The sequence below is a fragment of the Mirounga angustirostris genome, unplaced genomic scaffold, assembly GCF_029215605.1.
Source record: "Mirounga angustirostris isolate CCGP_5_RB_7025 unplaced genomic scaffold, mMirAng1.0.hap1 SCAF_13, whole genome shotgun sequence".
NCBI lineage: Eukaryota > Metazoa > Chordata > Mammalia > Carnivora > Phocidae > Mirounga > Mirounga angustirostris.
Window position 1 is genome coordinate 61,658,335 of NW_026991721.1, and position 26,668 is coordinate 61,685,002.

A 26,668-nucleotide genomic window follows, 5' to 3' on the forward strand; every position below is an offset into this window, starting at 1 on the left:
TCAGGTGAATGTGTACAAGAGAGGATGTTGAAGGGACTTTTTCCTCTCTAATTGTAACTGGGAATTATTATTACCATTAGAAAAAATAAACAGGCTTTTCTTCTTGGAAGGGGGTCGAGTGGGGAGAGCCATGGAGCTCAGAAAACTGCCTTCAAGTCTGAAGGACCACCTGAGGATCTGTGCCATGTGGCTTCTCAGGGCCGACCAAGGGCCGGGGATGGGAGGGCAAGGAAACAGATTTCATCTGGGTATCGGGAATAATTTTCTTTCTTTTTTTTAAGGATTTTATTTATTCCTCGTTGGCAACCCTGTCGGGACCCCTCTCATTCTTGAGAGATTTTTCTGTATCTTTACTTAATAAACTTCTATTGCTTTACTCACATACAAAAAATATTTATTTATTTGAGAGAGAGAGCATGAGACGGGAGAGGGTCAGAGGGAGAAGCAGACTCCCCACTGAGCAGGGAGCCTGATCCAGGACTCGATCCTGGGACTCCGGGATCATGACCTGAGCTGAAGGCCTTCGTTCAACCAACTGAGCCACCTAGGCGCCCAGGGAAGAATTTTCCAACACTGAACCTCAATCCCAAATTCCTCCAGTGTGGGGAGACCTCCTTGCTCCCCTACACCGCTGTCTTACTGACAATAGATTAGCTGCAATTTACTTCTAACATTTCCTGGAGAATTTTACATAATGATTAAAAACCAACCGGGGCACCTGGGTGGCTCAGTTGTTAAGCGTCTGCCTTCGGCTCAGGTCATGATCCCGGGGTCCTGGGATCGAGCCCTGCATCGGGCTCCCTGCTCCACGGGAAGCCTGCTTCTCTCTCTCTCCCACTCCCCCTGCTTGTGTTCCCTCTCTCGCTGTGTCTCTCTCTGTCAAATAAATAAATAAAATCTTTAAAAAATAAAAAAAAAATAAAAATAAAAACCAACCAACCAGCCAACCATGCGGCAAGTCCTTGAATGATCTGCTTCCCCATTCCTATAGGATACAAATCCAAATCCTTTGTGTGGCATTCAAGGCTTCCCTCCCTGATCTGCCTCAGGTTCCCCTCAAACATTGCATGATCCAGGTCCAGGGGTCTCTTCCCAAAAAGCCTTTCACTTTTCTGAGTCTGTGTTTCCTCGCGGCTCCTGTCTCAGGTATAAAGTTCTTTGTCCTGCTCTCTCCCATGCTCTCCATCAAAACCTTCACATGCCCTCCAGAAGCCTTTCCTCATCTCTCCAGACAGAACGAATTGTTCTTTCCTTGGCAATCCCACAGCCTGTGCTATCTACAGGGCCAGGGACTTACTCTGTTTGCAGTGTCTAGCATGTAACAGGTCCTTAAACAATGTTTGCTTAACTGAAATTCTGCCCCTGGGAGGAAATGTCAGCAAGTATAGCCTATCAAGGTGCCTAGAGAAGCAGCCAGGATCAACACAGTTGAGTACCTGGGGGCCAAGCCTGGCTCTCCTTTAGCGCCAACCTGGGGCACCGGGAGCTGGGCGAACAGTGTTCTCATGGTTCTCAGTGGACGTGGGACACCTGCCCCAACCCCCCCAGCGTCAGGTGGACCCAGGCACTTTCCTCTTGGTCAAGACTGTGAAAGCCTTAGAGAGACCTACCTTTACACTGGGTTATGTTTGTGGAGCCGTCAAAGTCAGTGGTAGTATTTCCTGGGCAAGAAACACAATTATTTTTTCCAAATTCAGGTTGGTATGTTCCTGCTGGGCAGCGAATACATCGGTGAGTGGTGGTGTTATAGAAATGTCCAGGTGAACACTGAACTGTGGGGTTGGGGGAGAGTGGAAAGAATGAAAAAAAAAAACAAAACTATTTTCATTACTGGTCACATAAAGTTTTCACAGTTTGTGAAATAAATTTGTATGCCCAAATGAAGTACTGCTTTCCTACTAATCTAGGGCTAATCAACACTTAATTCCCTAAATAGCCAGCTTGGGTGGACTTGTGACTCATGACACTGAGAAAAATACAAAGGGAACAAAGTATGGGTGTATCTTCAAAGCGTTTACAGTGCATGCAGTCAGGCATAAATGAGCACAGCCCAGGTTTTCATGCAGAGCACGCTTGTGGGTTCTGAGCTTGCCAAACAGATGCCCGGCCTGGGATTGGGTCCCTGGGGGAGGTGGCGGTGGGGCTCTGGGGACAGGTAGGACCTATATGAGAGGGGAGCTGCAGGGAAGGGGCCTGGGATGGAGGAAGACTGGAAAGAAGGAGCCAAGAACCTATTGCACAAAACCTGCTCACCTCTCCCAGACCAGTCGGCCCCATCTGCAGGGGCCCAGGTGGCTGGGGGAGAACACATCTAGGGAGTTCCCATGCTCCCCGCACTTCCTGCAGGGGCGGATGGAGCTGGGCCCTGACCACCTGCCACCGGGATACCACACCGGGCACCTCCGGACTGGGCTTGATCGGAGCTTTACCAGACTCCCGTGGTTCTCAAAATGGAAATTCAGTTCTGGAAAAAGACAAGCTGCCAAGTCCTCACCTCTAGTTTCACAGTCCTGGAAGGAAGTGGCTCCCTGGTGTTTAGTGGGGAGGCCTCCCCCACAGGGGAAGCAGGAAGTTCGGCCGGCCTCAGGCTGGAATGTGCCCAGGGCACAGAGCTGGCAGGGTGCAAAACCATCTGCAGAATATTCCCCAGGTTGGCACAGACCTGGGAAAAACCAATGACCCTCAATGAGCAAGGCCCCAGGGCAGACCCCTTCCCATCTCTCTGTCGATGAGCTCAGAATTTGGTCAGACCCGTGGCCCCGTGCTGACCTGGGCTCCCACCTCAGTGAGAGAAGCCCTGTCCTGCCCCACCACTGCCCCTGAGAAGATGGCATGTGAGCGCCTGATGTTTACACACAGGGCTACAAAGCACAGGGCAGAGATGGAGACCAAGGAGCCAAGTGTTAACAGCTTCCACCGTAGGCACCAGGCCTGGGTTTGCTTAAGGTTGAGGACTCCACAGTGTCCAGCCAGTGATTGCAATGCAGGAGCCCCCAGGGAGGGTCCTCTGCTCTGGAATGTATTCTATCAGCTTTTCATTTATTTGTTCAAGTGAGCATCAGCCCAGCATGTGTTGGGCACGGAGGTAGGCACTGGAGAGCCAAAGATGAAGCCAATATGGTCCCTGCCCGTAGGAAGCCCACAGTGCAATATGCACTGTTTGCACTGAAATGCTACTTACCCTCTCTGTCTAAGTAATATTGGAAACCAGAGGAGTAAGAAGGGGCAGGCAGAACCCTTACCTCCACATTCGGATACATTCCAAGCTTCTGGAGTCTTCAGGGCTCCAGGATTTTCTGGTCTTGGGCAAGGTTCGCATGTGATTTGTCCTTCCTCATTTTGGAAGGTTCCATTTGGACACAAAATGCAGCGTTCTTGTGCTCCATCATAATATGTCCCAGCCCTGCAACTGACTAGCCAAAGGGGGAAACGATCTGGTCAGTGAGGGCACAGAAGCCAAGGAAGGATGATATAAGTGCTAGAGATAAAGGTAAATAGATGGCATTGACCCCACACTCCTCCACACAAAAACCCTGAATACAGAATGTGTACCATCTTTGGGTCTTCCGTGTATACCTCTTGCCATGATCCCTGTTGCCCACTCTTAGAGGTGTTCACATGGTCCCTAGATCATGAGCTCCTTGGAAACAGGGATCACAGTGTCCTAATTATTTTTGAGCACAAGCACTTGATGACTTTTCCTATTTCACAGGGCTGTGAGAAGGATTATAAAGTGAAAATCATTCATTGAACACAGGCCTAACACTGAAAGAACAGAGAAGAGGGTGCTATTAATTCTGGCTGATGGCATCCCTGAAGGCTTCCTAGAGGAGGCCACATTGATGTGGGACCTTAAAGGATGAATAGGATCTCTCCAAGAAGGAAAAGGGGCAGGTCATAAAAAGTCATGCATGACATATAGGAGGAGAGGGAAGAAAGGAAGGTTGGGATAGATTTTAAAAATTCTTGAATGCCAGACATTTGGGTTTTCTTCTTCAGGTGGAGGAGCCATTGAAAGAAGAGGAATATGACCAGAGCTGGGTCTCACTCTCTGGTGGCTGTGGGGAGGGTAATCTCGAGAGTCTTACCAATAAGCTCCAACACAACATGCTTCATGTTTATAATAAAGTTAATATGTTATGAAGAGTAAACCATGCTAAATGTCTCCCCAAAGAATAAACTATAAGGAAATTAATAAACTATGCCTCTGACTATATTTCTGGTGTTGTTAGTTAAATGTAGATTTACATCTTGTTTTAGAATATGAATATAAAGTAAATATGCTTAAATGGGTTCTCTAGTATCATATTCAAACATCAACATAACCATCAAAAGAGCCTTTCTAATGGCTAACATTTACTGAGTATTCACGATCTCCTATTCACCATGCCAAAAGCTTTACATACATTATCTCAATTATCCCTAAAAACAACCCTAAGGATCTAACAACTCTAAGGAGTTGGGTGCTATTATTAACTCCATTTTACAGAACAGAGACTTAAGGACGTTAAATGATTTGGCCAAGGTCCCACAGCTAGTCTATGAAATACACCTACGGTGAGAATCAAGAGCTTTGAGTTTAAGGGGGAGAGAGGTCTCTAGCAAAAGTGCGGACTGAATCATAATTCAAGACTTTGCCAAGGATTCTTTCTGTGGCGTTAGGGGAGTCTGACTAGAATAAACACATTTTCTCTCATACTTAAGCTGCTGAGGAATAGAAATCAAAATATCACATGATAAAATTAGCTATTATATCTTTTTAATGTCTGTGAGGGGAAATACCTGTTTTCACGCTATCTGATGAATGCAATCTGCATATACACTTTCAGGGTTAAACATGGCAAAGTTCTCTATTACTATTAATAAAAATGTCTTTTCATTATTCATTTCATAATCTAAAAAAAACCCCAAAACAAGGTTTTTTTTCTAAATCATAATAAGCTAAAATATGCCACATTTCAAATACTAGGTCTACAATTAAACATAATCAATCCATAAATTCTACTCTAAAATCTAAATTTTAATACTTTTTTAGGTTGTTTGGATTGTCTCTTTAATATTCAGGTATCATTTTTATTTAATTTTATCATATTAAAAAAATTACAAGTGAACCAAACTCTTGCTTTCTCGGCAACCAACATAATGAGTCTGACGCCTAGACCTGTGGCAGACAAGAGTCTAAAATTCCGGACCTAGTCTCTAAATGCAGCCTCCCTGGATAGTGTTTTCCCTGATGACTCTGGTTTCAGCTCATCTCCCATGAAAAGCTGGGCTGAATTATGTACTACGAATTTGTGTCTTCTTATCCCATGTCCCACCTGACTATCCTAGGGCCCGCAGGCCAGGAGGGAGAGAATAACTCCTTCCTGGCTCTAAGGAGTCAACTGTCGTGGAGGCTGGCAGACAGTAAATAAAACCGAGGCTGTCCGGAGCCCCTCTAGCCAAGCCATTTCCATTTTTGTAAAATTCAATTGCCTAACGGGAAAACGCCAGATGATGGCAATGATTTCAAAGCCTCACTAACCATAACTTAGAGTCAGATCAGCATGGTCGTAGTTCCTCTGGTGGAAAACAGGTCCCTTCCGCAGGCACACAAGAAAAGCTCTGGTTCTCCCTGGAAAGCCTAACTGGATGGGCTCCCTCAGCTCCAGGTGTCCGCTCGCGTCCTTAGAACTATTTACACCCCCAGAGCCTTTTCGAGGTTACATTTTGAGAAGCTTCACAATGTCCCACATCTGCTGCAATTTTCCAACCGGGCAAAGGGCTGAGAAATGCCCCTCGGGCCAGCCTGCAGAAGGGAGGGTACCAGTTCTTTTTTTCTCCCCGTGAAAGGCCTGCTTCACATAAACAAACTCATACTGTCGCTCACAGTTTCCATTTTCCTTCCAGAAAGACCTACAGAAATAATTCCTGCCAAGCACTTTCCAAATTAATTTGTTTCTTTCACAAGGTGAAAATGAGCTAAACAGCAAAGAGTGATTCTGAAGACATGCCTGAAAACTGTTTTGCAAATGTGCTGAAGATCTGGCCTGAAGAGACCTCAATCACACGTTCCAGTTGGTTCTCTTTTCTCCTTGAGCAGCCAGCTTGTTTTGCTGCCCCAGACAAAGAAGTCAATTGCCCCCAGAATACTTCAGGATCACAGCAAAGCTTTTGTGTGTCTTCAGCGACCATTAAAATCCCATTCTCAAATCCTACACAGCTGTTTTCTCCCCCTCTTAAAAAAAAAAAAAATACAAGAAAGCTTTTCTGATGCAAACGAGAGAGACCAGCAGGGACCAGGATTAATGGGGACAAAGAGACCTGAAGGCTCACCCTCTTTTCAACAGGATGGCCTTTGAGTATTTCAGGCTATGGACAAACACTATGGTCTCTCTGTGGTGAAGATGGTGAACCTAATAAAAGAGGTCACTCTCTAGCATCTGTTTCCTTAAGAGTCACGCGTTGACTTCTGAAGGAAAGCCACAAGCAGCCCCCGCAGATTCCCAGGGTGTTCAGGGGCTGCTGCTTTGTCACAGTTCAGAGGCTAGAACCACACAGTGGCCTTGGGATCCTGGTTCGAAACCCTTTTAAATGAGTGTTTCAGGATAACAGGAGAGAGCACCCCCCTGGCTCAGAGGTTGAGCTGTCACACCTGTTCAGGTCTTGGTGTGTGTTCAGGTTTGCTATTCGAAAATCTTCTTAGAGTTGGGACAGTGGACTTGACGCCTTCCTGGCTGGGCTCCCCAGTGCGTGCTATATTCTCGTCATGTCTGGTTAACGGGGGCTGAGATGTCACTTCCTTTAGAGTGCCTCTTTTGCCCTCAGTTTAAATATTTCCCCGAAGATTTGCCCCTTGCCCTCTTTTCTCTTAATGTGGGTGGCTATCCTTGGGATGTCACCTGTTGTCCCTGTGAAAATTCATTAATTCAGTTAAATATTTAGCACTAATTATGTGCGGAGTATTGTTCTAAATGGAGCTGGGGCTATAGCACAGAAGACAGACATGGTCCTGCCCTCAAGGGACTCTCATTCTAGTGGAGAATATGGACAATAAATATATAGTAGAATGTTACCTAGAGGGAAGTACGGTGAAGAAAAGTGAAACAGGGTAAGAAGGGAAGACAAAGGGTGGGGGTGGAGTTCGTGTGTTTGCGGTCTCAGAAGAGTGGCCAGGCTTTCCTCTCTGAGCAGAGATCAGACTGAAATTAGGGAAATGGCCTCGCAATGGTATTGCCTGTTAGCAAAAAAAAAAAAAAAAAAAAAAGCCAGTGTAGCAGGAACAGAGTGAAAGGGCCAGGGTGATAGGAGAGGAATTCTAAAAAGCAAGCAAGGGCCAGATGATGTAGGTTCTTGAAGGTCATGGCAAGGAAAGTAGACCTTACTCTAAGTGTGTTGGAGGTTTTGTGTAGGGGAATGGCATGGTCTGACTTCTGTTTCTAATAGACCTTCTGGCTGCGATGTGGAGAACGCAGTGAGTCAGGCAAGGGTAGGAAACAACTCAGAGGCTGTCACAACAGACTGGGCCCAGGATGCTGGTGGTCTGGAATAGAGCAGTAATGATGGAGGAAGACAAAACTACTTAGAGTCAGAATATAATCTGAAGGCAGATGTGACAAAATTTGCTGATGGACTGGGTGAGGAGCATGACAGAATGAGAGGGTCAAGAATGCGAGATTTTCCATTTGAGCAACAAGGTAAGTAGAGGTGCTGTTTACTGTGATGAGGGAGAAGTAGGTTTTACTTGAGAGGGAAGGAGGAGGATAAAATATATTGTTTAGACACGCTGAGTTAAAGATGCCTGTTGGCCAGGCAAATGCTGGTATTGAGAAGACATTGGTTTTACGGGTGGTCTCCAAGGTCAAATATTACACCTTGGGGGTTTATGAAATGATCCACTGGGTATGGGCAAAGCCTTTTCACATCTATGCCTATTAATTTTTACCTAAAAATTAGACACAAAGAAAGGTTCATGGGCCCAGTGTATGGTATGAGATAGGTCCCTCAGCCGGTCTGCATCTCCATGAGTCATAGACATAACATGTGAGGACACAAAGTCTCCAAGGAAAGAGAAGGACAGGCATTCCACAACTCTGGGGGTGGGAAGGTGCTGACAGCTTTGCTTCCTTTCAATGTATTGAGAATCGCAGTTTGCCTGGTTGAATAGATTTCCTGATTATATTAACCATCTTCAACCAAACTAACTGGCACAAAATAGACAGCAACTTCAAGCAAGCCTGCAAAAACCCTGGCCTGAAACTACAAGCAACAATGCAAGCCCCGGGTCAGGGACAGAGAAGAGCCGTGCGGACGCAACTTTTACTCCAGGACTAGTTCTTTGTCAAATATCCTGACACTGAAACAGAAATCAGATCTGACAAGAGCTGAGCCAAAAGACTAGCAATGAACAAAAAGGCTATTTGAAAGATAGATTTACAACCACTACTGTTAGCAATGGACCTTGCCAGAGGATAAATGTGGTACCTAAAGATGCTAGCCAGTTATTTTAAAATTTTTATTTAATATGTACCGCCTTCTGTTATGATGTACATAATATATTAGCCAATAGAACAAGTATGTAGTTTTGAAATAAGTAAATGTTCATAAATTCAAAAATATTTTACTTTCAGTGTGTGTGTGTGTGATGAAGAACATTCAACACATTCTGGGATAGAAAAGTCCGGAATTCAAAATAGACATCAGAGCTGGAGAGGGCAGTTTGAGAGTCACCAGCGCACGATGGTGTTTAAAGCTCCGGCAGTGGATGAGATCAGGTAGGAGAGCGTGAAGGACTGAGCCCCGGGGGTACCTGGTGTTGAGAGATGAAAAATTAGGGGAGAATCAACATAGAAAATGAAAAGGGAGCAGCCAGTGAGGTAGAAGGAGAACCAGAAGAGTGTGGTGTCTGAAACCCAGGAGAAGAGGGTGTTTCTGGGGGGAGGGAGGCGTCCCCAGTATCTGAATGAGAGTTGGCAACTGGATTTGATCACATAAATCTTGGGAAAAGCAGATTCAGTAGAGACGCTGGGAACAAAAACTCCAGACCAGCTGGAGTTGAAGAGAAAATGGGAGGGGAGGAAGCAAAGACAGCAAGTTTAGACAATTCTTTTAAGGAGTTTTGCTCTACAGGGGGCGTCAGAGAAATGAGGCAGTGTCTGGAGACAAACATGAAGTCAAAGGAGGGTTTGTTTGTTTTTTAAGACAGGAGATAGGTTGGTGTGCGGTTGGCAATGATACAGCAGAGAGGAAGAATGCTGAGATGAGGGGACTGAGGGGACAACAACAGGAGCAATGTTCTTGAGAAAGGGAAAGCAAATGGGCTTGGTCGGAGCATGGGTTGTTCATCCATTTTAACAGGAAGCAGGTCAGAGTATGTGTGGACAGATGCAGGATAGGAGGGCTGGTCTACACATGATAAGATAAAGTCATTTTCCTAGATTCTCAGAAACCCGTGGACATCACTGCCTGGAAGTCTTGTTGCAATGCAAATTCAACGTGCTCAAGGTGAATTCTTCCCTTCCCTTCCCTGCCCAGTCCTTCCTATCCCTCTGACTTTGCTTTTTATAAACAGCATCTCTGCTCCCCCAGTCACCAAGCCTCCAACCCTTGCAATCCAGCCCGTAGTTATTATTCCAGACCTTTCCTCCCTGCCCCATCAATCAGCCAGTTGCAGCATTCTGCAGCTATGTTCCTTTGGTCCATCAGCTAATCTCCATAATCTCCATCCCCGTGGCACCAGGGTGCTTTGATTCTCACCATCTCTAATCTAGATTTCTGTGATACCCTTCCAACGACTTCCCTTGCCTCTGTTCCTCCCTGCCTCAGCCCGGGCCCAGCCTACCGTCAGACTCACGTTCCTAAAATGTTTCTCGGACTGCTTCCCTCTCTGACTCCAAAGTCTCCTTGACTTGACTCCCTGCACTCCTCTTGGTGTCTTTGACTCAGAACTCAGTCTTTAGTCTCCTTTCCTGCATCTGAATTTTCTTTCTTCCTCGGGCTCCTTGAAGAGCCTATTTTTTCCTGCTTTTCCTATAAATCTTTTCTGATTATTTCTTCCTCAATGATCACATTCATCCAACCATTCAACCAACCCACAGGCTTTTTCTCCATGCCTCCTGCATATGAAACAGGGCTGGGTGAGATGAGGGACATGTGGGAAGCAAGGGATGGATCAGAGGCCAAGTCAGAAACCTCTGAGCTCACCCCAACTCTTTCCTCTTCTCAGTCCCCAATCCAATTTATCACCAAATGCTGCTCACATTTCCTTCTAAACATGTCTAGAATCCATTGCTTCTTTTCTAGTCCATCTAGTGCCTTCATGTCCTCAATATCTCTCATGCAAAGCATTCAAAACCTCCCAAGGTGGGTTTTCTGCCTCTGGTCCTGACAATCAATCCAGTAAAAGAAATTTTGCTAGAATACAAATACGACATGGGCATTCCCTGAATAAACCCTCTAATGGCACCCTGTCACCTCGATATACAGCCACGGCTCCTTAGCAGCATACTCAAGGTCTCTCATGACCTACCGTGCTTTTCCCACGAGCCAAGCTACCCACCACATCCCACCTTGTGGGTTTAGTGATACTGAGGTATCCATCACCCCTGTGCGCATCTTGCTCAGTCTCATTCCCCAAGGTTCCTCCTCTGCCTGAATACTTCTTTCCACTGACACTCCATCTGTGCATCTCTCAAAACTCAGCTTAGGCTTCTTCTCTTTGGGAAGGCTTCTCTAACTCTTCCCTGGGAGGACCAAGTGTGACTTGAGGGATGGTGTCTTATTTATCCAGGCCTCCTCAGCACCCGCTGCAGGGCTGGCCCATGGAGGGTTCTCCATATGAGAGCTATCGGAGTTAGATAATTGCGTGGCACAGGCTGTTCCCAGAAGTGAAAGCATTCCCACTGAGAGAGTTCGGGACACGGGCTCTTGAGACGGGTCTGGATCGGAAACCCTGGCACTGCCACTTACTTGCTGGGTGACGCTGGGAAAAGTCTTTACCTCCCTATGCCTTAGTTTCCTGATCTGTAAAAAAGGGATGATGCAAAACAGACTTATAAGGATCAAATGAGATAATATATGTAAAGTGCTTAGCACAGTGTTAAACACACTGTAAGTGCTCAATAAATGTCAAAATTTTACTAAATTATGTGTTGTGGGGTTTTTTTGTTTTTTTTTAGAGAGAGAGGAAGAGAGTGAGTGGGGGGGTGGGGGACAGAGGGCGAGGGAGAGAGAATCTTATGCATGCTCCATGCCCAGCATGGAGCCCAACGCAGGGCTTGATCTCATGACCCTGAGATCATGACCTGAGCCGAAATCAAGAGTCAGACACTTAACTGACTGAGCCACCCAGGCATCCCCTAAATCATGTTTTTTAAACTCTTTTAATCAAAAGAATTTCCTACCAAGTCTGTGTGATAAGTATTGGTCTAATATTGGTCTATATTGCTAGTACAGACTTTAGATTTTCCATGATTTAAAACAGAAAAGAAAATTTCTGCCTGTTCAGTTGCAAATAATTTCTCAATTCTGAAAAAATTAAGAAGAAAATGCCTGGCTCATTCCTGCCTCAGGCCATTTGCACCTGCTGATCTCGCCACAGCCAGAACACCCTCTGCCCCCATCAGAGCTTTACAAGGTCAGCTCCTTCTCACTTAGATCAAATGTCACCTGCTCTGAAAGCCTTCCTAAACACCTGTGGAAAGTAATCCCTCCTCCCCTCGGTCCTTCTCTGTATTTTTATCTTCGTAGTACTTATAACTTCTGAAATTACCTTTTTCTTTACTTTTTAATTGTCCATGTCCTTCTGTAAGAAAGTGAACTTCATAAGAGTAAGCTCCTCACCCATTATGTTCTCACTGCTTCATCCCAAGTTCAGAGTGGCACAGAGTGATATCTGAATATATACTGGTTGAATTAATTTTTCTCAACACTGCAGAGGAAAGCTACTGCTCTTGAAAGTTGAATTAAACCTTCCCAGTCTCTCTCAAGAACCCAGGCACAAAATACTTCCCAGTTTGCCAGTTGCCTGGATTGTGTCTTCTAAAAATTTCAGCAAGTTTTAAGAATAATCAAATACTAAAATATATATTTAGGCAAGTATATTCCTTAAATAATTCATCCTTTATGAAGGGATAAATAGCTATGAAAGATATATAGAAACCCATGTAATCATTAATTTTTCTTTAGGTATAAAAGACTTTATGAATTAACTATGGAGCTTAAGGAATTTGTTCCTCAGAGAAAATAATCACTATTTTTTTTTTTTGCCATCTTGCTAGAATTGATCACAGATGGTACAAAGCTCACCTGCAGCAGGCTGTCCCCAAAGTCCTTACATGCCAAATGAATGAGACTTTTCTATGCAAAAATGACTATAATAAAGAAAGTGTTGGGACACCTGGGTGGCTCAGTCGGTTGGACGTCTGCCTTCGGCTCAGGTCATGATCCCAGGGTCCTGGAATTGAGTCCCGCATCGGGCTCCCTGCTCAGTGGGGATCCTGCTTCTCCCTCTGCCTTTGCCTCTCTCTCTCTCTCTCTCTATCTCTCATGAATAAATAAATAAAATCTTTAAAAAAAAAGTGTTTAATTGGTCAGAAGTGATTATGTTCTTTGATGACTTGGGACTTTAAAATTTATTTTTTAAGTGATATTGGAAAAATAAACAATTCAGTGGAAAAATAGGCAGAGAATGTGGATATTCTCAGAAGAAATCCAAATGGCCACAGGCTTATGACGGCATACTGTTTTACTAAATAATCTAAGAAAAACAAGTTAACATTTGACTATCATTTTTGCTTAGATTTGCAAAAATTAAAAATATCAATGATAAACAACCCATGTTAGCAATGATGTGGGACAATGACCACTCAGCTACAAGGTTGGAGGGAATCTGTGGAGGCATGGTCTTTTTGGAGGAGAATTTGGCAGTGTCTATTAAAGTTTTAAGTCTGCATGTCTTTGACCCAATAAGTGGACTTCTACGACATTTCAAACATGTTGGCCACGTGCGCAAAAAAAGAATCTTTGTGCAGCATTGTTTGTAGTTAAAAAATTAGGAAGGTTCACCAACAGGGGTATGGTTAATAAATACTGGTATCTTAGAACAAATACAGACTAGGAAGCTTTAAAAGAAATAAGGTAATTCCTCTATTAGCACAGATGGGTGCTCATGATCTACTCTATCATTAGAAACAACCCAGCACTATTCAAATTGTATTGATATATATTTTTTAAGGTGGGTGGAAGGGCCGAGGGAGAATCCCAAGCAGGCTCCAGGCCCAGTGTGGAGCCCAGTACAGGGCTCGATCTCACAACCCTGAGATCATGACCTGAACTGAAATCAAGGGTCAGACACTTAACCGACTGGGCCACCCAGGTGCCCCATATATTGATATATGTTTTTAAAATATGTTTTTTTCATACATAAGCCGATAGCTGTCAAAGTTATGCTTTTTTTTTTTTTTAAGATTTTATTTATTTATTTGACAGAGAGAGACATAGCGAGAGCAGGAACACAAGCAGGGGGAGTGGGAGAGGGAGAAGCAGGCTCCCCGCAGAGCAGGGAGCCCGATGCGGGGCTCGATCCCAGGACCCTGGGATCATGACCTGAGCTGAAGGCAGATGCTTAACGACTGAGCCACCCAGGCGCCCTCAAAGTTATTCTTTTAAGGCCTAAGTCAGAAACCCTGTTGCCCCTCTACTCAAACTTTTCACTGGCTTTGTTTCTCACTCATATTCAGAGTCAAGAGTCCTCACCCGGCTTGCCATTCCTACGTGATCTGGCCCCTGGCTACTGCTCTGACCTCCTCCCTCTCCCCTCTCCTGCAGCTATCCTTCTGGCCTTCTTCCCCTTGCCTCAGGGTTTTGGGTACTTGCTGCATCCTTCAGCTGGGACTCTGTCCAAATGACTCTGCAACAACCACGTCTCCGACCATAGTCTACATTTGCTGGGGGGGGGGGGGTGGTGTATGTTCCTCCTCAGCCATCCCCCTCCCCTGCCACATTCTATTCCCCTGCCCTGCTTACCCTTCACATACCCTTACCACCACTGACTACACGATATACTTCCTTCTTTATTGGTTTGTGATCTGGCTCCCTCCTCCTAAGATTTTTACCTTTTTATTTCATTACTGCATTCCCAGCACCTGGAATAGTACCTAGCACACCGTAGGTGCTCAATAAATATTTGTTGAATGGAAATAAAATTTCATTTTTATATGTGCATGAAAACCGATGTAGAAAAATACATAGCAACCCACTGATTCTTCCCGAAAGAGTAAGATAACTTTTACCCTTACTATATACGTTTCTGTACCACTGGAAACGTACACTATTTCGGTACCTGGAAATGAAGTAAAAAATATTTTAAAGGAAAAATGTAATGGTTCCATCTGCCCTTCCAGCAACTCCAAATGCTTTTGGGGGCTCCTTTTGACTGACACTGAAAATAATTTTCAAAAAGAACTATCCTAGGCATGTCTCCACTGTATGTACCACCCAGAACTCAAAAAATACCAGTAAACTTGGTCTTTATGAAGTTCTAAGACCAGCAAATAGTCCAGGAATATAAGGAACATGACACACTCTCTGCTCCAGCACACTCACTCCCTAGCCCACACCATGTGTCCTCTGGGTAAAAAGCCTTTCTTTTCTTTCTTTCTTTCTTTCTTTCTTTCTTTCTTTCTTTCTTTCTTTCTTTCTTTCTTTCTTTCTTTCTTTCTCTTTCTTTCTTTCTTTCTTTCTCTCTCTCTCTCTTTCTTTCTTTCTCTGTGTAGAATGCAAATTTCTTCTTCTTTTTTTTTTAATTTAAATGCAATTAGCCAACATATAGTACATCACTAATTTTTGATGTAGTGTTCAATGATTCATTAGTTGCGTATAACACCCAGTGCACATCACATCACGTGCCCTCCTTAACGCACATCACCCAGTTACCCCATCTTTCTAATTAACACATGCAACCCCTCCTTATACACACTTCCTCCCTTCAGCAGGAGGAAGAAATTTCACTGGTAATTCTTTGTGCTCTTTTCTCTACAGGGTAAAATCTTCAACATTGCTATCAGACAGGGTGAACCTGATTTGGTTCCATGTAGGCTTACAGAAGTCATCCATTGCTAGAGGGAGCTCTTGAGACAAGACACATTGCCTCTCAGCAACAAATCCAACCTAACTTAGCCTGACAAGCATCTCAGGACACATTTACACACACAACAGCCACGGCGTCTTTCATAAGCTGTCATGGTCATGAGGCCTCTGTTAAGTAACTCCTGATCCTCATTCCTGGGCCTTTTTCCCAGGAGCACAGTCATGGTAGTATTGGTAATACTCTAGTTTTGCCTGATTTCTTAACCGGCCACAGAGACTCCCTGGCAAGGCTGCAAGGCCTCTCCCTAACAGGATAGCAAATGGGGAAAGGGGCCGCAGTTTAGCTCTGAGAGGCCAGCAGGAAGACTGGCCTGCCTGTCCCTGACAGTTTCTGCAACTCACCCCCTAAAGTAGGTCAGCAACAGCCAACTCTCATCACCATTTTGGTATGGAGACTGGAAGTCTTAGAATTTTAAATGAGAACAAACCAACCAGCTGGATTGTTTCTAACTTTTTTTTTTTTTTCTTTTTAAGGGAGTCAGCTAGAATAAAAGTCAAGACTATTTGAGAACCAGCCCCTGGTGGACAATTACACTTGATTTTACACTTGATTTTTACTACATTTTGGCAAAACAATAGATTTGGGCTGGGGGATTATTGCTGACAATTCTCCTCAATGAGTGCCTTGGGCTCAGTTTTGCTTCTTCAGAAACACTGACTTATTATTCCTTAGCTCAAGCCTCACTTCTAGGGCCTTCTAATGATGCTTGAGAAAGGACATCAATTTATTCTGGAGGGGTCTGGTTATCGAAACACACCTTACTTGGGACCAGAGCACAGGCTTTGGAGTCAGACCATCAATGTGATCTAGAGCAAAAGAACCTAGCCCTCTGTGCTCTGCTTTGTTCATCTGTTGGGTGGAGATAATAACTGCAAGCTGGTAAGATGACCATTCAGGTTGAATGGGATAATGCAGATACCATCTTAATGTTGTACTTGTGTCAGAGGAAAATGCAAGAAAGCATTACCATGATTTTTATAAAGTGAGACTATAAAGGGATTACCTACAAAGGCAGAATCTCCCATAAATGCCCAGAACAGTTTCACCCAACAAACAAATCTCAAGACCGACCACCCTAGAACCTCTTGCCCAGGTCCCTCTTGCCTAGAACTTCATGAATTGGTGTTGTTCAAATGCCAGGTGTCAAAACTTAATTCTGAAACACACACACACACACACACACGCAGACTGTATATGGAACTGTCACTACTAGGAGTCTTGGGCTGAAGCCCAGGGATCTCATAAGGCTGCCAAGCGGGCCCCCAACTGCCATCAGCTGGGCCAGAGGGAGATGACAGGAACTGACAGCGGGGCGTGCAGGAGGCTCAGGGGAGCCTCCCACCTACAGTCCTGTCCCTGCCCGGGGCCACAGTGCTCTGAAGACCACCGTCCATCAGACCCTTTAAGGTCAGCACTCCCTCTTCTCATCACCGTAACTCTTCCTCTCCATTCTTCAATTTGCATTTATTAAGTGCCCACCACAAGCCAGACACTATACCAGGCACTGGAGAGCTCTTGGTCCAGCAGACACAACAGGCCCCAACATGTAGTTCCCAAATGACAGTGGGTGTCCACGGTGTTCTCTGGAGTGAGCCCAGACAGAGAGAATGGGCCACACTTTTGGTGACCCTGAGTCTTTACGGAGCTCAAGACAATTCCGTTAGCAAGACTGTCCCAGCCAGCAGGTCACTCACCACATTGGTTTCCTGCGTGGCCCTGGCCCACTCCACAGGCCTGCACTCGGTGTTCAGATGCGCTGGGAGACGTCTTTGCCCCTTCCAGGTCCATGCCCGAGAGCTGGAGGTAAAACTGCTCCCTGTTGGCAGCCTTCCGGAGCGCGCGGATGGCTTTCCGGAGCCGCTTCTCTGTTCGCTTGACAATGCAGCTCAGGTCACAAGAAGCTACCAAAACAAGAGGGATCGCCATGGGGGAGGAGGTCATGCTGCAGCATGTGAGGGTGTCCAGGGTGGTGAGGGACCCACCAACACCCACAGTTCCCTGGGGACAGAATGGGGGGAGACCTGGGGCTGGGCACCTCACAGGCTGGGCAGCATTTGACTCAAACGGAAATTGGCTGGCCAAAATGGAATCTTTGAGTTTTTATGAAACAGATAAAACCATGAGGTTCCAAACCAATTCAGTTTAGTTTGGGAGTGAAAAAACAAAAAAACAGGAGATACTTCGGTGGTTGCGTTATCTTCTCCCCCCACCAAGAATGACGAAAAGTGAAAGGCAAAGGAATAAGGAGCAAGCTGTGAGAAGCCTGGCACCACAGACTGTTTTCAAACCAACCTGTCACCTCCTTTTGGTTAGTTTCAAGTTCAAACTCAACAGAGATAAACATTTCCTTAGTGGCGCTGGGGCGGCCAGGGGCTCCCGGGACTTGCTTGCTGGAGCTGCATGTAAGGTTTGCGTAGCGGAAGCTCTCTTTTACTGAGCTGTGCTTCTCTGTATGAAAAACAAAATTATCGGAAGCCAGATCCTGGCAAAGCACTCAGTTGAACATTCGCTAGAGCTCAGTAAACATTTCATTAGAACAACTCTCAAGGGACGAAGTGATTAACTCCAGATGCCAGGACGCTGCAAGCCTCAGCTTGGAGCACGATGACATTTTAATTTTGAAGAGCCTCCTATATAACTTAACAATTTAGCTCTTGAAAATTATTTTCATGGATGAATGCTGGATGTGTGCGACTGTGTGGAAGATGAATGCTGGATGTGTGCCACATGTGTGGAAGACAGGGAAGACAGGAACCAGGGTCACCTTGCAGTCCTAACTGCCGGCCTGCTAAGGTGTGCGCTCCGTGTTCTCACAGTTGGTTTCCTTAGAGCTGGACTGTGATGTACCAAGCAGGGGCTGAGGCGTCAAAGAGGGAATGAGCACAGGAGTGGAAAGGAAACCAACTCCTGCTTTCAGGCAAACTGAGCTTGGAGTAATTGCAACCCAGAGGGGAAGCTGGAAGGCGCATTAACAGCGATGTCTCATTTTGAAATAACCAGCAGCAATGCACGGCACAAAGCATCCAGAGAACCAAACAGTATCATGAAGGCATCTAGGGTGGGAGGAAGTGTTGCGCAAGGCAGGGCTCTGCACATCCCCGTTCCGGACTCTCTTAGATAGAACCGAGAGTTCCCATATATTCTTTGTTAAGTTCCCCTAATGCTAACACCTTACACTATCCTGTATATTTATCAACACTGAGAAATTAACATAGTACAATACCATTAAGAAGACTAAAGACCAAGACTATTTTTAAATAATGCTTTTTCCCTCTATCTAAAAGCATGAATGATGGGCGTCTGGGTGATTCAGTTGGTTGAGCAGCTGACTCTTGATTTCGGCTTGATCATGAGGTCATGATCTCGGGGTCATGGGATAGAGGCCTGCACTGGGCTCCACGCTCAGTGGGGTGTCTGCTTGAGACTCTCTCTGTCTCCCACTCTGCCCCTCTCCCCTCAAACAAATAAATAAACCAATCTTTAAAATAAATAAATAAATAAAGTATAAATGCTCACTGTGGAGAATTTGGAAAATGCAGAAGAAAAAAATGAAAATTTCCTGTCATCCCCCCCACAATGAGATATAACTACTACTAATGATATGATGAGTTTCCTTTCTTTTTCTTCTACTCATACTTTTTCTTACACAGTCTGGGTTGTATTAGGTATATGAAATCTTACTCTCCCCTCTCCATCTTAGCATTATAAGAACATTTTCCTATGTCACTAAACATTCTTTAAAAACACATAATTAATAGCTGCATAATATTCTATCAAATGGAGGTACCAAAATTAACCTCAATTTCTTAAAATATGCAGCCAAAAGTGACTACAGTGAACTTCATGTTTATTTGTATGATTTATGTGATGGCAAACTGGGGAAAGAAGCATCCCTAATACATGAGTCATGATTTTTTTTAATCTCTAAAATTATTTTATGAAATAATACAGGAAGTGTTAGCCGGGGAGGGGAGGGAAGGAGGGGGTATTGGGAGGAGGTATTGGGTCCTGCTCTTCTCTACCAGGCCAGTTCTATTTGGATGGTGTTTGTTCTGCTGAAGCCAATGGAGTCACCGCCTCCAAAGACTGGATCCAACAGGAAAGCTGGATATTACATCTTTGTTCATCAGAGATTATCCTGAACCAACCCTTTCTCATTTCTTTGGCTTATATTCCAAGCAAAGTCTTAGATCTAGAAAATTTAACCCAATATAATTGCAAACTGCCAATGCATCTTAAAGCCCTTACTGATTCCTGTGAACTCACAGGTTTCTCCAGAGCTCACCATGTGTGCCTGGCAAAGGAAGCCCTGCGTATAACTCCAGAGCTATACAGGGGTGCTAAGCTAGGCTCCTCTTCCCCCTGTGGAGAGAGTCCTTGGAGATTCTGGACTGTTCGATCCCATCTGAAGGGCTCAGCATGTTACAGGCCCCTTTCCCAACATGCAAGCAAGCTCCCTGCACCAGCCATCTGATTTCATACCTGGTAGTGCTGGTCGCAGACCCTCGGAAAACAGCTCAGCCTTTTTCAAACTACACTTGCCTTCATTTAGTTTAAAGGTTACACTTGTCCTGACGGTGGCGACATCTTCAGAAAGAAACAAGTGAGAGATGTTACCTTCAGAGGCAAAGGAATGGAAAGACCTGGTGGGTAATGGCGAGCTGTCCTGAGGCTGGGTCCCACCACATGCTGCACACCCTGAGCCCGTCTCTTACCCTGAGTCCACAAAAGATCTGGCTCATGGAGTAACCATGATCCTGAGGCTGGGGATGCCAGGAGCCTCCTAAGAGTAACACCTATCCCTCTAGCTGAGATTAATCCAATGCTCAAATATAATAAAGAGAGGGCCCCAAACAACCTCAACGCCGAGATGAACTATGAGGTCACTTTTGTGACTTCCTGAGAAAGAAGACCAGAATCTCCTAGTTCTAATTTGGACATGACTGCTGGGGGAAATGGTGAAGGGCAGATTCTCCTGGAAAAGCCTTTCCTGGGAGGACAAGGTTGGGGGAGCAGAAGAGGATGGCACTCTCCAAAAGCGGCTAGGATGTTTGGGCTCTGGGGGCAGCAAAGGTCCCACTTTGAGGGCCTCATGTGCAAAATTCTGCTCTCCCCCCACAATCAGTCTTAACCATATGTCAAGCTCTGGAGCCAAAGCCCAGGATTCATACTCTAGCTCTTTGACTTGTGATGAGAACTTAAGCAAGTTACTAAAACTCCCTAAGCCTCAGTTTCCTCACCTGTAAAATAGACAAAATTGGGGTACTTACATTAAGGTACCTACATTACTGTGAGGATTAAATGAGATGATACAAAAAAAATAAATAAAAAGTTTAGCCTACTGTCTGGCACACAGTAAGAACTGAATAACTATTAACTATCAGCTTGCCCATCCTGGTTAAAACACCAACTCCACTATTTCCTATCTGAGTCTGGGCACATTATTTCACCTCTCTGAACCTCGGGCTCTTCATCTGATTAATGAGAAGAATAGTAAAATTTCCCTGAGCACTGCAGTGTGGATTAAATCAGCTCAGACATGTAATACAGTGGCTGGTATATTTAACCACTCAGTCAATATATTCGAGTATTATTGTCCTGCTTTGGGTCGCTAGCTCTGCTCATATATGTAATATGGACATCAAGAATCATCTCCTCATTCAGACGTTCTCAGGATGTAATCACAGAGATGTCTAAATCTGGGAGGAAAAGGTTACTTAAAATCTTTACATTTCATCCTTTGTCTTCTGACAAACTAGAAAGGGTTGGGGCCTCTTTCTCTGGACAGAATCTTTGCCTCCTGTCATGCCTATGTCTATCTCCACCAACGTCATGTGCACCAGGCACACACTGCCTGGTGGGCCTTTGAGGTACAGGGAGTTCGGGAGACCCGAGTCTCCTGATCCCAGAGCTCTGTGGGCCTCTGCCCAATATGATGACCCGCCAGGGCTGAACACGGACGGAGCCTCCGAGCACACAGGGGACACTCGGTAAAGATCTGTTACACGGTGAGTCGGTTTTCAGGCACCAACGCTGTGGGCAAGAACAGACTGCAATGTGCTCGCAGCACTGAGGAGATTAAGAGAAGAGAAAATAAAGCCAACGCTCAAGAATGGCACCCCAAGAATGGAGCCCATTTATCACAGTGAACCCCAGAGAGAACACACAGATTTGGTAATTACCCCCGAAAGTGGAGTCATTGGATTTTTGCTGTTTGCTCTTGAGAGAAGAGGAAGAGCCGCAGGTGACAGAGTAGGCCTCTTGCAGTCCTGACGGACAGAATGTGGGTTGTCAACACGTAAGCAAGGTTACAGTCCCTCCTGCTAGCGGCTAAACTCACTCCCCGCCCCCCTTCCCACAGAAACCACTAGACAAATGCCCAGCATATGGGGCGTCAAAGCATGGGCCGCCGGTGGTCAAGGGCCGCTGGTCAAAGACCTGGGAAGCCTTTGAGGGCACCTAACACCTAACGGCCAGGAAGGCCTGGCCCTGGCACGAGGACTTGCCCCAGGGACTGGGACCCACTCACCTGAAGAGAGGTGAATGCCCGAGTGACATCTGAGGAAGCACCTGTCTCCTCCACCACTCTTACCGCAATGCAGGGACACATGGGGTGACACACTAGTGGGCAGGACCCCCTTCACTTCTGGACAGGACAAAAAGCAGACACTTACAGCAAGAGCAGGACGCTTCCAGGTGAGTCCCAATCATCCCAGGCCCCAGGAAAAGAAGGTAGGGCTGATACCCAGCACAGAGCACAAGACACAGGGCACTATTTCCCTCCAAAGTAAAGAAGCTACGTGTGTGCTGGTTTGGGGTTTTTTCCCCCATGCGGGAAAACAGAAGGGAATTCTGACCTGCACAGAAGCACAGAAGGACACACCGAAGAGCCTGTAAAGTATCTCCTGTTTTTGAACTATTTCAAGAATGGCTGCTGCCGCCGAGGGGACAAGCGTCAGGGACGGGAGGAGGGCGGGCGCCCCCCGGCCCCGCGGGGACAGGGCCGCCGTGCCAGTGCGAGCCCGCTGACTGTGGGACACGGCACCCCTTACCCACACAGTCTTTCTGATTCCAGTGGAGCTTGTATGCAGAGCGGCACTGGCATTCATAGCTGCCCGCTGTGTTCACACAGACCTGCCGACAGCCCCCATTGTTGATACTGCACTCGTTGGTGTCTGCAGAACAAAACACTCTCCTGTCACAGCAGCCCGCTGGCGACCAGGCTGACGCCGTCGCTCCCCTGAGGAAGCAGCAGGGAAGCCGCAGGGCTGAAACTCACTAACCCAAGGGAAGGTGCTAACCGCCTTCGGGATGTGCCCTGGGCCCCGGCTGACCCCACTCCCCACTCCGGGGGTTTCCTGGCAGAAGCTCCGCCAGGATGGTCTCAAGTTCCGTTCCGGACCAAACCTTTCCCCCATTAAGGATACTCAGAAGGGGGCACGCTCTACTTTTGCGGGTCCAAACGCAAACACCGCACAGGCCTCCGATGTGGAATTCTACCATCCCCCTGGGCTACACGCCAAGGGAGACAGAGTTAGGATTCCTCACTGGACGGTTCATATTCAGTAGCTGAAGTATAGAGAAGGAAAATGACTTGCACTAATCCGCATCCACCCAAGACTGAGTCCAGGCTGGAAGGCAGCTCCACCTAAAACCCAGACACACATCCGTATTCAGGGCATATATCCTTGGGGTTTCTTGATGGACTGGAAGAGGGTGTATTTAGCCATGCCAAGGATGTATTGAAACGGAGAAGAGAGACAATGTTATCTATACCAAACCACTACTCTCCATTCTTCTTAAGCACAGGACACAAGAATTGGGCAGGAAGTATTCAAGCCCATGGTTCCCAAACACTCAGATACTCAGTGTCACCCTGGAAGCCCTAGCCATTCTGAATCAGAATCTGAATCTGTATTCTCAAAGACTGTTCAATGAACCTGATGATCAGGGGGAGCAGGGTGGGAGTCATTTGATGTTAAATCTGATTTATGCCATAGTCGACATGAGCATTAGGACAAATGACATCAGAAGATGGGGCTACACGGGCACAGCCCAGAGAGATAGAGCGAGCCGATGGTCCACTTCCAGCTCAAAGACCTGCTCGAAGACCAGCTCAGATCTTGAAACAGGCTTCTCACCTCAGCTAGTTCCTGGGAACAGCAAGGCTATGGAAATGGGTGGTGCCCTGCCCAGTCTCTCTGAGGACTGTGACTTTATGATCCCCTGGGAAGTTCCAACAGACAGGGTATCAGCTCCTGAGAGACGCTCCCACTGTCTGAATACACTACATCAGTAAAGTCAAAAAAAAGTTCACAGTTGATTAGCTCAGTTCCTCTCTCTGCTCCATAATGTAACATGTTAAAGGGATCAATGTGAATAGATTTCCCTTAGCAGATGCTTCCCTTGAGTCGATGAACTCACTACTATACACAAAATGTCCCTTTCATTCCCCCAATATTGGAAACTTGACCCTGACCTGGGGAAACTGGGGGACGTAGGTCCGGCTCCCCTGCAGGCCCAACCTCCCCTGCCTCTCAAGGGGCCTTCTGCTCACCTCCGCAGTGGGTGAAGCCATAGAGGGTGTACCCTTTGTTGCAAGCACATGTGAATGTGCCGGGATGGTTGATGCAGTTGTGGTCACAGGTCCTATCCAAAGAGCATTCATCCACATCTGTAATTGTCAAAGGGAGAGGGGAGCTGAAACCAACTCTGAGGGGTGAGTGGAAAGAACAGGTTTATAACTCCACTCATTGACCGACAATAAAACCAACAGAAACAGAATTTAAAAAGTATCTTATCAGTTCACCTGCTCACTTGTGTCAAAGAAAATGTTGAGCAGCCTACCATAAGTATACTCCCAACCAGAATCCTTATTTCTAAATTCTGTGCAAAATGCACTTGCCTTTAAGCTCCGTTGGTCTCTCTCCTATGCTTATTCGCAGGACTGAGTAATTTAAAATATTTAAGTGAAGCCAAATGAGATAACGTACCTTAAAAGGGTTTGCAAACGATAAGGTGCAACCCATGCGTTACTGTTGTTATATTCCTACTGGTAAGACAACAGTACTAATTATATAAGCTATAGCAAATGGAAAGGAGAAAACAGTTGGGTTGGAAATAAATCTGGTTCCTATCTTTCCAGAATTAGTCTTCTGGCCCCAGGAGGTCAATTGGGTTTTCATGTCCTCTGCACTAAAAGAATGCATGAACGCTAACAACCTCAGTGATTTTCTATTGCAGACACTAAAATTTGGTGGTTAAGCTCCAAACTGGATCCTCTTGGCCAATCCCTTGGCTTTGTTCTTCTGCCATGGTTCAGCCCCACAGGGCCCCTCCTGTCCTGGTCTAACGTGGAGGCATCACTGGCTTCAGCCAAGGTCCTGGAAACTAGCCTCAGGAGGCTGCCTTTGTCAATCTAATTATTTCTCCTGCCCTGGTCTGGTCCTTATCTTTCCTGTAGAGTAGAATTTCAGTGCTTCACTTCCTCAACTCTTTGGAGGGTTTTAACAGAGTTATGACTTGTGTCTCCAAATGGATAAGCCAGGACCAGTGCAGAACTCAGTGGAAGCCAACTAGCCCAGAGCTAGATCTCTTTTTCAACATCAAATGTGCCATAAGAAACTATGTTAATAAAAAACAAACATTTGGAAGGAACTAGAGGAATGAAGAAATGAAATTAAAAAGGGCAAATTCTTACAAAACCTCTTCATCACTAGCTTTTCCCAGAACTCCTGGCAATTTCTTCAGTAAATTTGTTCTGTGAAAATATTTCTTCTACCAAGACCAATCCGTGAAAAATAAGAAAAAGTCCATTTCTTCCCTAGTAATTGATGTCACTCTATGAATTCTGTTATTAACATCAGCCAGTTGTCGAGAAAGTTGGACTTGTTCAGTAGCTGGCTTTGGCTGCACATCATGGGCTGTGGCTTTGCCAAAAATAATGAGATCACTTTTTTAATTCCTTTTTAATGTGTTTACACAGCTTAAATAGTATTTCTTGCTCTGTACATTATGAAACATTATGTGGAACATCAAATTTGCTTTCCAAGTCAAATGAAAGAAAGCCATGCAATAGTCATCCAGAAGGAACTTGCTGAATTTAAAGGGGGCTATACTTGAACTGCCTGACAAATTATGTATTAAGCGGAAAAAAAGGAGAGAGAAACCTAATTCACACACCATAAGATTTTTAAAAAAGGTAATGTTACATTTTTATTACCTGAGGTGAAAGCAGATATTATTTTCTGATTTTGACTTAATTCTGGGATTTCTAACAAAGTAAGTTAGGCTGTTCTTGTTCCCAGAAATGGAACAAGACTACATGACAGCACATCTTTCCTGACAGCGCCTTCCTGTATATCCATAGGGCATAAAAGGTGCTCATCTGAAAATATAAATGATGCTCCTCATCCAACACAGCTTACGACCACCCCAGAGTTATTAATAACAACAACTGCTCCCCAAAGATGCTCCCCTGACACCCCTTGTGTGGGAGGAATGCATCTAAGAGGGGGGTCTGCAATCCTGCCTTGCCTCCACTCAATTCCCTCCCTCCCTCCCCACCGTCCCTCTCCCCAAGCCCCAGAAGCTGGTTGGTCATTAAAACAAGGGCTGTAAGGAAGAGACCAACTGGTACATGACCTTGATTATGGGTTGACCCCAACTCTTCGCTAGGAAAAGGTAAGGTATGTTAACTAAACCTACATATTTTTGCCAAGTTTTGTTATAAAAATCCACAAAATTAAAGGAATTTTAGAAAATTTAGAAAAAAGAAATTATTCATAATCTCAACACCCTAATGCAAACCTGTTTACACTCTGTGATCCATGCCATTTCTCGCAGTGAGCTCTGTATGATCACACCAGATGGATTCTTTGAGGTGTTCTCTAATCGTTAAAGCTTAATGTCCAAAATATACTTGTGAGCTACATCAGTGTTTTTATTCTACCGACAGACGAAATAAGTGAGGCATGGGTTGGCAGTTGGATTAATGACTCCATCGAGAAGCCCAATGAGCCAGTCTCTGCCAGCGTGGGGTTTTGTCTTCTCGGCTCCAACCAGCGAGCACTGCACAACACAGCTACGTTTCGGCACATACCTTGGCAAGACTTCTCATCTGTTAATAATTTAAATCCCTTTTTGCAGCTGCAGTCAAAACTGCCCACGGTGTTTTTGCAGAAATGATCGCAACCTCCATTGCGGGTCTGGCACTCATCAATGTCTGTAACAGGCAAGCATCGGCAAATCAGAGAGCAAAACTGGCCTGCTTTTCTACAAATCCCTGACATGCTATTGTGTGCACGCTTCAATACTCTCTGCAACCAAAATAGACCCTGTGAAAGCACGTAAAGATGTTTGCTGATGTTTTTAATCTTACACATGTTTTCTTGTTTGGCTGAACCAACTGGGAAAGACAAGTGCCTCGGCCCTTGAGAATTCTGACGTGTGCTACCCTCGGCTAGCATTGAGCAAACAAATTATGGGAAAGAATGGTGATGTCCTGTTACATTCTCATCCTTGCACTGCTCTCTCGAGATA

At 45.5% G+C, this 26,668-nt stretch overlaps 1 protein-coding gene across 6 annotated transcripts in view; it reads right to left on the reverse strand.

Moving 5' to 3' along the window:
- SCUBE2 (signal peptide, CUB domain and EGF like domain containing 2) overlaps positions 1-26,668 on the reverse strand; it is a 68,436-nt gene that overhangs the window by 12,040 nt on the left and 29,728 nt on the right. For 4 of the 6 annotated variants that reach the window (XR_010407005.1, XM_045894179.3, XM_045894178.3 and 1 more), the window contains 11 exons: positions 26,229-26,351; positions 23,685-23,801; positions 22,180-22,302; positions 21,657-21,773; positions 21,310-21,396; positions 19,610-19,714; positions 17,420-17,575; positions 16,822-17,028; positions 3,243-3,413; positions 2,495-2,662; positions 1,611-1,772 (listed from right to left, as the gene is read on the reverse strand). Coding sequence is in view for 5 of the 6 variants with exons in the window: in XM_045894179.3 (XP_045750135.1) it covers positions 1,611-1,772; positions 2,495-2,662; positions 3,243-3,413; positions 16,822-17,028; positions 17,420-17,575; positions 19,610-19,714; positions 21,310-21,396; positions 21,657-21,773; positions 22,180-22,302; positions 23,685-23,801; positions 26,229-26,351 (1,536 nt within the window). In the remaining variant the exon portion in view is untranslated. The remainder of the gene's footprint in view (positions 1-1,610; positions 1,773-2,494; positions 2,663-3,242; positions 3,414-16,821; positions 17,029-17,419; positions 17,576-19,609; positions 19,715-21,309; positions 21,397-21,656; positions 21,774-22,179; positions 22,303-23,684; positions 23,802-26,228; positions 26,352-26,668) is intronic. The other 2 variants (XM_064577085.1, XM_045894180.3) reach the window with 2 other exon arrangements.